The sequence below is a fragment of the Octodon degus genome, unplaced genomic scaffold, assembly GCF_000260255.1.
Source record: "Octodon degus isolate 3935 unplaced genomic scaffold, OctDeg1.0 scaffold00004, whole genome shotgun sequence".
Classification (NCBI taxonomy): domain Eukaryota; kingdom Metazoa; phylum Chordata; class Mammalia; order Rodentia; family Octodontidae; genus Octodon; species Octodon degus.
The window spans coordinates 1,400,811-1,414,639 of NW_004524580.1; the positions used below are offsets into that span (position 1 = coordinate 1,400,811).

Below are 13,829 nucleotides of genomic sequence, written 5' to 3' on the forward strand. Positions count from 1 at the left end.
CTTTCCTTTCCTTTCCTTTCCTTTCCTTTCCTTTCCTTTCCTTTCCTTTCCTTTCCTTTCCTTTCCTTTCCTTTTCCAGAGATTGAACTCGAGACCTTGGGCTTGCCAGCCAGGGGCTTACGCCCCTGGGCTCCATCCAGGGCCCAAGGGTTTGTTTCTTATCCAGGGGCACTTTCTTAAGCAACATTAAAAAAGTAAGGAGTTGGGACATTATTCCCCTCCTCTCCTCACCGCTGGACCACTAAAGAACAAGCATCAATAACCTGAAAGGAACAGAGAGGGAGGCTAACAGAAGGCAGAATGAAAAGTAACCAGGGCCCGAAGCACCCACGACGTGCTCGGGGCACCTTGCACGCACACGCACGTTCTTATGCACTGTCACATGTAGCCCTCAGAATTAATTCCATAAGTACAACACTGCAGAATTTTACAGTCGAGGACAGGGAGGCTCAAGAAGCCAATACCAGATTATTTTTAAAAGACATGTCAGAAACACATGTTCTGAAGTATCAAGAAAGCAAATGGATCCTCTAAATCTATTCATTTCCCAAATAATTCTGGAGTCCTTAAAACTTCAGTAAGTAAATACACCGCCACGAATTAGCATTTCCACTTTGTAATAATTTCTTCCTTTCATTCTTCTAAGCAAAACACCCAAACTATGATCATATAAGCAAGAATCAGTTTTCAGTGATAAAAGTGACAGACAGTGCTCAGGAAGTTTGGCTACTGAGATTCTCATTCAGTGGACAAACACATCTCCTGGCATCAAAATCATTATGGCTCATTATGAAACGCACAGACCATGGAAATCACTGGGATTTCTAGCACTGCATAAGACGCAGGTGTGTGCTCTGATCTGTTTCGAAGCTTCAAGGATCAACAGACGTAAGCACTGTACAACTAAAGCTTGCTTTCCTATTTTACTTACGTCATCTGATTGAAACTCTGTACAATCTGTTAACAGCTAAGGGTGCTATTCATCTTTCAACATCTGGGCACTTATAAGGCTTTTCATTATAAGGCTTATTATTGTCCAATGAGCTGCAGTTTGGCATTTCCTTTCAGAGCACACCCACCCTGATTTAGTTGTCTGATTTCCATCCCACATATGAATTTATTTGAGGTTAACTACACAAGTTCAGGTGTTTACTTTCTGTTTCCTATTGAGAAAAAAAATCTAGAAGAAAAACATGAATAGGAAAACAGATTCAACTATAAAAGCTAAATTTCACTAGACTACAGCATACACAAAGTAAAACTTCATTTCAGTAGTTGACTGCGTATTGTCAAGGCTGACGGTGTGGTTCAAAGCGCTGGTTCCTTCATGTGATAAAATCCTGTACTAAAGTGCTGATAATTTTATTAGTTTCTTCTTTAATTGTTTGCAATTCTTTTAACATCTAGCAAGTTAAGTCTTTGTTTTTATTTTTATTTATTTTTAAGTTAAGCATTGCTATGTTTTGTGTTCTTTCTCACTGTGCTTCCAATCCGTTAAAGACAGACTTGGGAATGAAACTTCAAATGCAATTCAGGGAGATGTGACATGTTATCCAATGAGGGGCCACCAAAACTATATGGCTTTCAGCAAGTGAAGACCAAAAGCAGTGACGCAGAATGCCACCCAGTCCATTTTCTGACAATGGCATCGAGCTGTGGCTTTTGGATATCCTCAGGAATTGAGTCATTTCAATAGCTGAATTTTCCTGATTCCTGACAGTGCAACTCTCATGCTGGGAAATTTACTGGAAACACTTGTCTGCTTTTTATGCAGAGATGACGAATACAATCACCCTTCCTTAAGGCCTGGTGGGACCGGGGTGAACTACTTTGGTGGCAAGCTGTAAGCAAACTACCTTGGTGGAGGGGAGAAATAACTGGGTGTGGAATTAGAAGCCATGGTAACTGCCTAGTTGTGTGTATGCTTCAGATACTTTGTCTGTGTAAATAAGGTTAATAGCTGACTGTCTTCTATGAGCAAAGACCTCCTGTGTGAACAATGAGAAGTGGGGTGGGAATGTCCATCCTTACGTCCTGGTGCTACACACAAGTACTTCAGCGTCCCTCTGGGTGGCTTGACCTGGGTCCCTCCAAGGCTGCAATGAGCTCTCACCAGGCTGGAGTAGCTAGCTCTCTCCTCCCTTCATGGAGGGTTTTCACTGTCCATAACACTCTCCTCTGCTGCTCCCATTGTCAGGATAACATCCGCTGTTTCTTCATCGATAACCCAGCGAACACGTGGGCCATCTTGCATCCATCTGCTTCTCTTCTATGGAGCTCGCGTTCTCAGATGGGAAGGTCAAGTGCCTCTTGCTTTGGGAACACAGAACGCTCTGTACCAGCACTCACCCCAAGCCTGTCTTGCGTCATCTGAAGCAAATCATCGCCAAAGGGACCACAGGAATTTTTCCAATATGCTCAAGACCAAATGTAATTCCAGACATGTGCAGTTTGAAAGCTATCTCCAAGGGCACAAGGAGGCTCAGCGTCCTGTGTGGTTCTGGAGTGAACCTGTGCTGTGGGGTCCTCGTACCAACTCTGCCTAGTTGAAAGCACACTGCCTGAAGGGTTAATTTTGAAAAGGTACACACCATTGGGCAGGAATAGCACACCTGTGTTCCTAATCAATAGACAAAGCCAGTGAACACCCCCCCCCAGGGGGGGGCATGGGGGGAAGGAGCCTGGACTCAGATTCTGAACATCCACCTCTAAATTCAACTACTAAAAAGCTAAATTTCTCTAGACCAAAATAGGATTCTCAACTGGCACACAGTGGGGGCTGGGGGTGGGAATGCAGGGCACTGAAGACCTGTGTTCCCCTAAACGCCAGTGTCACTGTAGAGCTGTCTCTTGACTCCACGCCTCTTGCAATTGCAACCTTAGGTACTACATTTACTCAGTCATTAACTGAGCACCTACAGTGTGTCCAGAACAGGAAGGAGAGATGTCTTGGCTTTCAGGAAGGCTTTGAGGTAAAAAGGAAACAAGAAAACTAACATGCTCTAGTGCACAGTAACAAGAGCAAAAGGAGCCCTGGGGACACAAATGGGCAGACGCCCAGCAACAACATGGGGCTTCCAGGGATGAGGAGGCATCCCAGGGATAGGCAGGGGTGGATGGAAGCAGGATGTGCACCAAGGAGTGAATGAAGACAACGGAGAGGTGCAGCCTTGGACAGCAGGTAGCCAGCAGGTCACCTGCAGGCAGACAGTGGTGACAGCCAGGGGATGGGGCAAGGGAGCAATGGGAGAGCTGAGAGCTAATCAGGGTCCAGCCCCAGAAGCTCTGGGAGGGGACAGAACCCTTCAGAAACACATGAAAATGATGGAGAAGAGACGCAGACCTAGCAGACAAGGAGCAGGGAAGAGAGCTGCTCTAATAAGGGTTTCTTGGATAAAACCAATTCAGTACTACCTGGTTGAAAACAAGGCACTAAAACAGAACTTTCCAAAGCAGGAGTAGGCTGTGGGATCACAGGAGCTGAGGAGCAGTGAACAATGCCTGGTCAGAGCCCCTGGGCTGGCAGGGGAGGGGAAGCTGACTTTCTAAGACACCCTGCTGCTTAGAATAGGGCGAGGGGAGGAAGGGCTCATTAGACAGGAGGAGGGGCACAGAAACAGAGTCTCCCTCCAATGGCTGCCCAAAGGTGACAGTAACTATGGAACAGTCAAACAGGAAAGTACCATTTCAGGGGGGCTGCAAAGGACTTTAAAGAAATATGCAAATTTGGAAACACTAGTACCCCAAGAACAAAGAAAACAACATTGGTAGAGCAGACAAAAGAAGAAGTGGCCAGGGTGGGTGCTTGTTGGGATCCACAGGAAACTAGGAAATTGATCAAATGTGTTTACGTGGGACTCAGCCTCAGTGCCTAAAGCAAACAAGCTACCTCAGTCCTGAGAAAAACATCCTGTCCGGTTCAGGTCAGCTATGAGTCGCTAGGCAACCTTGTATCATGTGCTACAAACTTTGCAAAAGTATAAATAAAGGATCACTTTGTTGTCTGTTGAGTTAGTCTTGCCCATCAGGCAGACTAGCCACCACTAGCCCAGCTTGTGTCTTCTCCTCTATCTTTCTCATTGCTGCCGTCATGTCTCTCCGGGTAGAACCATTCGCAGTAAGACCAATGGATCCCTATAGCTGCTGGAGGAATTTACTGGCAGAAAGTGGTTAGGGACTTCTGATGGGGTGCAGGCAGTGTGTGGCAGGAGGAGGTGTGCCCTCTCCTTCCAGGCATCTTTTTCTCTCAGTCTGAAGGACTCAGTGGGGCATTTCTGTATAATCTGTTTCAGAATTATCTATATCTCTTTCTTTTCTTCATGGCACTGGGGGGACTGAATCCAAAGTCTTCATGCTGAGCTAGTTCCCCAGCCCCCAGCCCTTTTATGAGTAGGTTTTTGCTAAATTGCCCAGGCTGGGCTGGATGTATAATCCTTCTACTTCAGCCTCCTGTGCTGTTGAGATTACAGGCATTACCACCATCTCTGGCCAAAGTCTACTCACTTAAATGAAATTTCATCTGAAAAACACTGGCCCAGAAAGAGCTAGAATCATCTGGATATCTAGGCCCAAGACAAAATTAATCACCACAAGTTCATGCCTCATTCACAGGGTGCCTAGGAAGAGGAAGAGAAGTCTGGAGGTGGATGCATACTTGGTAGGAATAATTTATGATTTGTATACTTGATAGCTTGTAGTATTTACACTATTCCTCAGCTACCATTTAAAGACTTCTTCAGATACTTTAAGCCACGGATGTTTATGTGTACTACTGTCTCACTCACACACATGTGCAAGGTGCTGCGAGCTTGGCACTATCTTCCGTGCTGCAGCTAGGGACCAAGGGCACCAAGGCTCCTGCTATGAGAAGTTACTTTCTAGTGGAGGGCCTCAGAAGATGTACACATCAGTGGTAGTATTCACTACAATCACATAGCATAATGAAATATTCTGGAAACTCATAAAAGATGTGGGGGGAACAATTGTGGTTTCTACGAAAAATACTAAAATACAGGAAGTTGTAAAAAATTGTTGAATTAGATGCAAATGATAAAACTGTAAAAAACTAGAGAGAAATCAGAAAAATCTCAGTCCAATAAAATTACTTTGGAAATACACTTAAATTTTATTCCACTTTAAACTGTCAAAACCATCAATCATAGCACTGGATTATGGATGTCGATTTTGCAGATTCTAATCAGGAGATTCTTACTCAGAGAAGTGGACTTGGTTTAACAGCGGAAGATTTTCTAATGGAAGTACATTTGAAATTTCAGGGTAAAAGAAAGTATGCCCTTAAGAATGCATGATTCGTGATTCCCTTTTAACTGTCTTTTTAAGATAATGATACAGTACCCATGTGGCCAAGGACACACTCCCTCTCTCCCACCTCATACTCTGGCAGAACTGCCGCTCCTCCTCTGGGGTGATGGGAAGAGGAATTCTGTGCAGGAACAGAGCGAGCGCTGGGCACCCCACGGTGCGGGGTGGGCCAGGAGCTAGCCCCAGAGAAGCTGAATGACCAGAAAGCTCTGGAGATGCATGGAAGGACAGAAGGAAAAGCCCGGGTCCCACAACTTTAATGCTTTGGGTCCTAACCTGCACATGCAGCCATAGCTACAGCAGTGTCTAGGGAAGGTGTTTCCTGCCTTACAGAAACACAGGAAGTATACCCAAAGAGAGAAGTCAGTAGCATTTCCACATTACTTAAAAAAAAAATGAAAAGATTATGTTGTATATAGTTATCAACTTAACACCATGCTGCTGTTAGAATTGCAAAACAGCTAAAAAGAGGCACAAGCCTCAGGCTAACTTCAACCTGGCATCTATACATTTGAATAGAAAAATGACAACTGCTGGAACTGATTTCAGTCATGCTGCCTCTAACTTCCCATTTCCTAATCAGGCTCCTGCTGTGCGCTGACACAGCAAACACAGGACACGCTCAGGTTACACAGGGCTGGAGCCGCCCGGGGGAGCCACCCGGCTGCTGCCACAGAAAGGACCATCTCAACCGAAGGCCAGTCTTCCAGTCGCGGAGGCAGCGAGCATCAAGATGGTGAACAGTCCTGGTGTTTCCCTGCTCTCTCCATGAGAAGAGGTGACAATTTATTTAAACACGAAAACAGTCCCACATCGACTAAAAACATCACCACGGAGCATCCATACAAAACAGTATTTTACATCAGAAGCACTTGGAATCGGGTCTGAGAGCATTAATGACTGCACAGCATATTTCTCGTCTCCATCATTTTCCTCATTTCTCATGGGACTCGCTTCTTCCTGAAGCATGCTACTGAGGCAAACACTCACCTCCACAGGCAAGAAGAGGAAACAGCCAACCAGCTACTAGAATTCGGTAAAATCACCTGCCGGGGAATCGGGCTTAATTTCTACCTTTGCCCCAAGCTGTGCCTTAGGGTCTGGCTTATTTTTGTGTTTGAACTTGACAGGAAATCATTATAATGAAATAAAATTTAAAGGATACCAATACGCTTTCTTTCCACCAGTATTTTTTAAACAAACTTACTGTTCTTTTCCTACCTCCAAGAATACCATCTAAAATTGCTAAACAATGATTAATTATTAAAGCCACAATACACGTTACGTGTTCTCTGAAAGGATATGTCTTTACAAAGTGACATTTTCTTGCTGCAAAAATACCAAGTACATTGTGCAACACCTGGAACATACGAAAATTTATAAAGAAAAAAAATCAAACCATAATCTCACCAACCAGAGATAAGCATTTTAAACATTTTAGAAACTTCCTACCAGTTAAATAATATAATTCCTTATTCAATCTTTAAAATTACCTTTTCTTTCTTAACAAAAACTCAACAGAAAGCCTGAGTTACAGTCATGCCTTTGGGACTCATCTCTTCAAATACATGAAAAAGCATTTCATAGCAACTTAGTATATATGATTTAAAATTTTATACAAACATTAAACTTTTATACATTAAGTAGCAAGTCTTAAAGTCTAAAAAATTTGGATGGATAAATAATACACTTCTGTAGAACATAACAATGATGTATTTATTTTTTATGCATTTTTTTAGTACAGGCTCTACAGGGTCTCACTACACAGATTGGACTCTTAGTGATCCTCCTGTTTTCAGCCTCCCAAGTGTTGAGATTACAAGCACATGCCACCAGGCCCAGTCTCATTTGCTGTCTCAGCATGCCTGAGGAGTGGGGCTGGCATGGCAGGCTGGGGATCAAATCCCTAGTCCCCGTTGCTGCCTAAGCAGGTGCTTTAATCCACTGAGCTATCTGGCCAGCCCTAACAATGATTTACACTAAGCACTGAAACAATTCCGGGTAGCATTTTTGGGAAAAGCAGGATCTGGCAGGTGTATGTGATGCACAGGATCTGCAGTAGAACGCTGGCAGACATTAGCCACTTACGAGCCAGCTGGGGAAGGTCCAGAAGCCTCCCGGGAGTGCCACGACATTCGTTATGGTTTGTATCTCGATGTCTCACAAAGCCTCTTGTAGTCACTGGGGAGCAGGCTTTTCAGAGGTGACTAAATCTAGAGTTTGTGACTGACTCATGGTACAATGCTGGGATTAAGGGTGTGAGTGCTACATCCATCCTAAGGCAGGTAGCTGAAATACAACCTAAGTGACAGAACAGGTCTTTGCTCTCTTGTTGTGTTTGTGGTCTTTGCCGCCATGAACTGTTGCCCGTTTGTTGCTTTGCTACTGTTTGCCCAGCAAGAACTGTTCTCCTCTGCCAAGACCCCTGTCTCCACACTAGCCGATGATGGAGTGAAACTCCTACAAACTGCAAGCTACATAAACCTTTCTTCCTTTAACTTTGGGTGATATGTCCCAGCAAGAAAGGTAACTAAGACAGAATTCAATGAAGAAGTAGCTTTGTCCCACTTCTGCCCACTTTGTCCCACTCTCAGGCCATCCTGTATGCTGGTGAGCATTCTGTCACACTAAGAAGCCATGTGAGTCAGTCATGTATAAAATGAAAACTATGTCCTGGCTCATAGGATTTGGGGTGTTAGTCTAGGACTGGCCCCAGTGCTAGGGACCAAGGGGAGGCAGCACATTACAAGAGGGGCACAGGACAGGACCCAAAGCAGCAGAAGATTGGGGGCTAGGTCCTCCCCCAGCACACCCTCAATGACCTGAAGGTCCCACCCCTCCCAGCACTGCCACAGTACAAACGAAGTCCTTGATTCAGGACTTTGGGCCAGATCCACACTGCAGTCTGTCTGTGTTAAGTTAAACACTTTTATAATCTACGACCTTCAGGCTGGGGAGATGGCTCAGTGGAATAAGCGCTTCCCTGGCAAGTGCAAGGGCCTGAGTTCTATCCCCGGTTCCACCAAAAAAAGAAAAAGAAAAACAAACAAAAAAACAGTATCAATTTTATGTCAGGTTATATAATCTACGACCTTCTAGAGAAAAATCATCTGGAAAGGCAAGGTGATTCAACAGTGTACCCACTCCCCACTGCTGGGACCACAGAATTTGCACTGTACCTGTCCTTTAAGGCCTGTGTAAGGCACAGTGTGGCATCTCTCCTTCCACTGGAGGAATGCATGGTGGGGCAGATGTGTACCCAGACACACACAGAGTGAACACATGCCTAACGCGGTAATCAAGTGTGTGTCACTGTCTAATATAACCTCAGTGCATTTCATCTCTAACTTGGACATCTTGATAGAAATCCTTTAACATGTACCATTAACAATTCATTGGAGTAGGAAAAAGCTTTTGGAAGTTCTGGAGATTAAGCCCAGGACCTCTGCAGAGCCTTAGCATTTTTTTTTTTTGTTTTGTTTTATTTTCTATTTTGAGATAGTGTCTTGCTGTCACAAACTGGCTCCAAGCTAGTCTCAAACTTCACATCTTCCTGCCACTGCCACCCAGAGTTCTGGGATTACAGGCCCATATCCCTATACCCGGCCAGCAATCAAACTTTTGCAAGAAAATACCACATGAGGAGCAGGTCAGACCCTTCACTTTTATATCAGATCCAACTGCTGAGCACAAAGACTTCCAGCTCAGCGCTATCCCCACTGGAAGGATGTGTTCAGTGTCAGGAGCAACCAGGCCTCCGGCCCTGGGAAGGGAGGCACTCACTGGGCCAGGGGCCTGAGACAGCAGCCACACCCCTGTCTGACTTACTTGAGCGCGGTCCTGTAGTGGTGGATGGCCTCCCTGTTCCGGCCTTGGTCCTTCAGGAAGTTGGCATAGTTGTAGTGAACCTTGGCATTGTGGGGCAAAGTCTCGACCCCAGACCTGGAACAGAGACAAATAGAACAATGAAACACAACTGCCAGGCTTCTTCATGTTCTGCCCAGTTTCATGAAGCTGTAGGTGAAATGCCCACTGTATCCATCTAAAACAAGGTCTCCAGAATTGGTGAATCAAATGAATTATTAAACGTTATTTTTCTAGAGGTAACAATGGAGGCAGAATACAACAAATGTTCTCAGCAGATAAACCAAGGGACGTGTCCACCTGCTGGGGACACAGGACCTGGGTGAAGCGCAGGAGCACGGCAAGGCCAGGTTGCAGGCCGGAGGCTGTGCTGTACGAGAGCACCAAGCGACCCAGCTGCTGCAGGCCAGGATGGCTCCCATCCAGCTGCAGTGGGCAGAAGAGGCAACATCATGGAGCCAGCAATGACAGACACACATCCTGGGGCTAGGGTGTGTTGGCACTGGGCAGCCTTTTCCTCCTTCCATGCCTGCTTTTATTCTCAGGCTTTTATTCACAAAGACTCAATCATACAGCCTAAGTGATCTTCACATGCAAGATAAAGAACCAAAGGAAGCAGACTGTGCAGATGTCATAGCAGGAGGACAGACAGCCCACACTCACACCACCTCTTTCCCGCAGGAGGCAACCCCATCCACTGCCTCTGCCTGTGTCCTGCTCCAGTCCAGTTTCCTGGGACCCACACCACCTGCCAGAGAGACTGCCCCCAGCCCCGGCCTGCAGGGCCACTGCTCCCTCCTTGGCACTCACAATCTTCAGCAGTACCACGCTGGGAAGAAAACTCATCGAAGACCTAGCAGTGAGCCTAGGGACTCAGAAAGGTCCTTGGGCTCAACCATGGCAGGTAGGGGAGGTGGGCTCTGTGACATGATTGTCACTGACCTGGCCCCAGTAAGGATGGTCTAGAGTGAGTGAGAAGGAATGAGAATGTGAGCATTATCATAGGTCCCAACAGAATCACTTGAAAAGGACTCAGTTCTAGAAGCCAGGCATGAGTTGGACAAATTGGTTTGCCAGTGTTTCTCTGGACTGCAGGAGATGGTGTAGCTTTTCACTGCCTACACAGATCCCCTCCATTCCCCCACACAAATGCAGATGCTAGGAGAAGAGGTCAGGCAGAGGTCCTGGATGCAAGGAGCTTCCTGGGATGAGGAAATACCTGTGGATAGGAAGGTGGGTGACACCAAAATGGCAAGAGTAAGGTGGCAACCAGGCCCAGGAGCACAGAACAGATGGGAAGGCCTGCAGAATGCAGGGCCGGTGAAGTTGAGACCTTAAGGACAGTGCTCAGTGTTGGAGCAAGAGGCAGAAGAGTGTCCTCAAAAGAGAACCCAGGGAAAAGAACCCCAATTGCTGAGGGACCAGAAGCAGCTCAGGGATGCTGGATCACAGGCAGGTAGTCTGAGAGAAGTGTGAGCCTGGAGGATTTTGTGATCACAGTGGGGACTTTAGGTTTTATCTAAAGAGTGCCAGGACTCGGGGCACAGTTTTAAGCATAGGAATAAGACCACAAGGTGAGCACCCACACAGAATATAACAGGCATAGTGGAAAAGGCCAGAAGCAAGAAAGGCCAGCAGCAGGCACAGCCTGGAGAGAGGCCCAGGGCAATGCAGAGAGGGGAGCAGAAGGAAAGCACGAGGAGTGGAGGCCTGGAGGAAGCTGCTGGGGAGCTGAGCAGGGGTGCCAGGAAGGGGCAGGGGAGAGCCTGCGGGGATGGTCCCTCGTGTCTCCGTTACTTTTCTCTCATTACTGGGACAAAATACCTGACACCCAAAATAAGAAAGCAAAGGTTTATTTAGCTCTTCAGTTAGTGGAGGTTTCAGTCCTTACTCAGCTGGCTCCCAGGCAGAGTGGCTCATGGCAAAGGGCAGCGGTTCATGGCAGCAGAAAATAGCAGAGAGCAAAGGGAGGGGCAGAGGCCATGGCAGCTGGCAAGCCTCTGTCTCCTCTTACATTGTCTGTAGACTACCCAGTCCAGGGCGGGTGTAGCACTCACACCCATAACCCCTGCGGTGGATCATGAATTAATCACAAACTCTAGAAGTCGCCCCAATGACTGCACGAGGCTTTGAGAGACAACCAAACACAAATCATAACACACAGCATGTTCCCTGCTTCCATGGATTCCTTTACTTTCTTTCAAAAATAAAAATTGAAATTGTCTACAAAATTGAATCAATATGATAGCAGACCAAAGACTGGCCTCCCTAATCATGAGTTTTATTAGAAATTAACATTTCCCAGTAGTAACTCTGAGCTAATTTAAAAAGAAAATAATTGCAAGTATAATTATTCTGTAGATAAGGAAATGAGGATTTGCTCAGAAAATTGTGCTTAAGTTTATTAATGCTTCCATAACTAAACATCTTGGCTTAAACAATAAGCAACTTGTGTTTCTCACAATGCAGGATAAGTCTACAGCCTTAGTGTAGGCAGGTGGTATATGATTAATACTCTGCCCTTCTTTGGGGCAGAGCTTGTAGCAACATTCACACCTCATAGTAAGGCTTCTTGTACTGTTTCAGAAGGTGGCAAGAATGATGGGTAACTTGCTTAAAGGGAGAAGTTATTCATTCAGAAAGGGGTTGACAGCAATGTGTTTTTGCTGTAATAAAAGGTACCGTATTTTTAATTGGTCCTATTATCAAAATATCGTATTGTATTCCTTAAATCTATATAATTTTTAAAACTCAAGAAAAAAAACATACAAGAAAGAAGTTTGTTTCCTTTTCCTTTTTGGTCTACTTTACACTGAGCCTGAAAGAAGTAGAAATAAATATCATAGATGGTGTCGATGAACCTCTGGCTGCACAGAGCATACCCTGGGATAGCTGGCAACACTCACCACTGGCACTGTGAGGCTGCCGAGACGTCTTGCCTGGCTGCATGCCCACAGCACACAGGTGCAGCCTAGGAAGGGAGCAGCTCCAGGTCTGGTAATAACTAGAGCTTTACCTCCGGCTCATAAGCTACCATTTACAAAGCGCTCTCCTGTGCTCGCTGAGTTCAACCTTAGCTCCAGGTTCTGCGTCTCTGCACTGGCTTCCTAGCAGCTGAGATGAGCTGGGAGCTCTATGCGGGTCCTGTTCTCTAAACAAAAGCAGCTGCAGACAAAGGAAATACTCAGCCTCCTCATGCACTAGAAGGGAGTGCCAGTCTCTGCTTACTGATGGGTGGATGGATGAACGGATAGATGGATGGATGGATGGATGGATGGATGGATGGATGGATGGATGGATGGATTGATGGACGGATGGACAGATGGATGGAGGCATTCAGCAGCCAAGAAGAAATGCCTTCTTGAGTGAACTCCATGAAAACTTGTACTAATGGTGTGCAGATTCTGAATTTCTTGGAGAATCCAAGTGAGTGCTAGTAACCACTTCATCTCCTTCTCCTTGTCATATTAGAGAAGAGAGAGCTGAGCCAGGAACAGCAGGGGCCTGGCACAGACTAACTAGAGCACTGGCCTGGCAGCCAAACACGTCTCCTGCGCACACTGCAGACAGCTCCATTAGGAGGGAGAGGCTAAGCACCAACACCAGCTTCCGTCTGTGACATGGCTCATCAACTCTTGTTATGTGCATATTACAAACAAAATGCATAAAAATGTAACCTTTAAAATGGCTCGTTCCCAAAGTGAATTTAGGCACAATCTGGGTCAGAATAATCATAATAATTTCAGAAAATTTAATTTCTATTTGGGAAAACTTGTGGGTGTTCTTCTTAGTCCTAAACAGCAGATGGCAACAGGTAGATCTGCATGGGCAGCACTGATACGTTACTGACACAGATCTTTTCCTCTAGGCAAGGAACACTGTTATACTAATTTGCCTTTCATCCACTGAGTAACAGTTCGGACTGTGAGAACGTCCTGCCCTGTTCAACGCCATGAGGAAGGAATAATATTCCTAACAGGCCAGCAGGGTGGGTGGGGTAGCTACCACTCCAAGAACACACTGTTTTTCCTATTGCTGTTTTTGACCTTTATGTTCTCTGTGGTATTTTTCTGTTATGTTTTCCCAACGTCTCATTTTACAGTGGATAGTTAGTTCATGAAAAAAGGAAAACTAACAACTGGCCAAGGGCAACACTTTCCCTGAAACTGTAGCTGGCCAGGTCGCCTGGGCCGGGCGTCTGTCCCTGGATGCTTTGACTGGCACTCCCACCTGTTTTAATGGAAATAGCCAGCCTTGTGTATTTACTCCACCAAGAAATGTACCATGTACAGATCATATGGCTGAGTCCTAAGCTCTGTTAATAATTACAAGACATAAAAAAAAAGTGTGGCTTTCAGCTCAGAATTTAACACCTGCATTTTACACTTCTCCTTTAATTCTTTTACTTGCTAAAGATTTAAAAGGTAATGGAAATAATAAAAATAGACACTTTATCATGTATTTCCCTATGTTTTTAGTGTATCAACTTGTGTTGTTGTGATTACTGTAAAATGATCCCCAAATTTCTAGTTATAAAGTGAGCATTTAAAAAAAAATAAGGCCGAGGAGATGGCTCAGTGGAATAAGCGCTTCCCTGGCAAGCGCAAGGGCCTGAGTTTGATCCCTGGTTCTGCCCAAAAAAA

General features: G+C 45.5%; 1 protein-coding gene across 2 annotated transcripts in view; it reads right to left on the reverse strand.

Annotated features, from left to right (window-relative positions):
• The window catches only part of Tmtc1 (transmembrane and tetratricopeptide repeat containing 1), a 241,028-nt gene that overhangs the window by 49,221 nt on the left and 177,978 nt on the right, over positions 1-13,829 (reverse strand). For both annotated transcript variants that reach the window (XM_023716051.1, XM_023716045.1), the window contains exon 7: positions 9,151-9,264. In XM_023716051.1, coding sequence (XP_023571819.1) covers positions 9,151-9,264 — 114 coding nt within the window. The remainder of the gene's footprint in view (positions 1-9,150; positions 9,265-13,829) is intronic.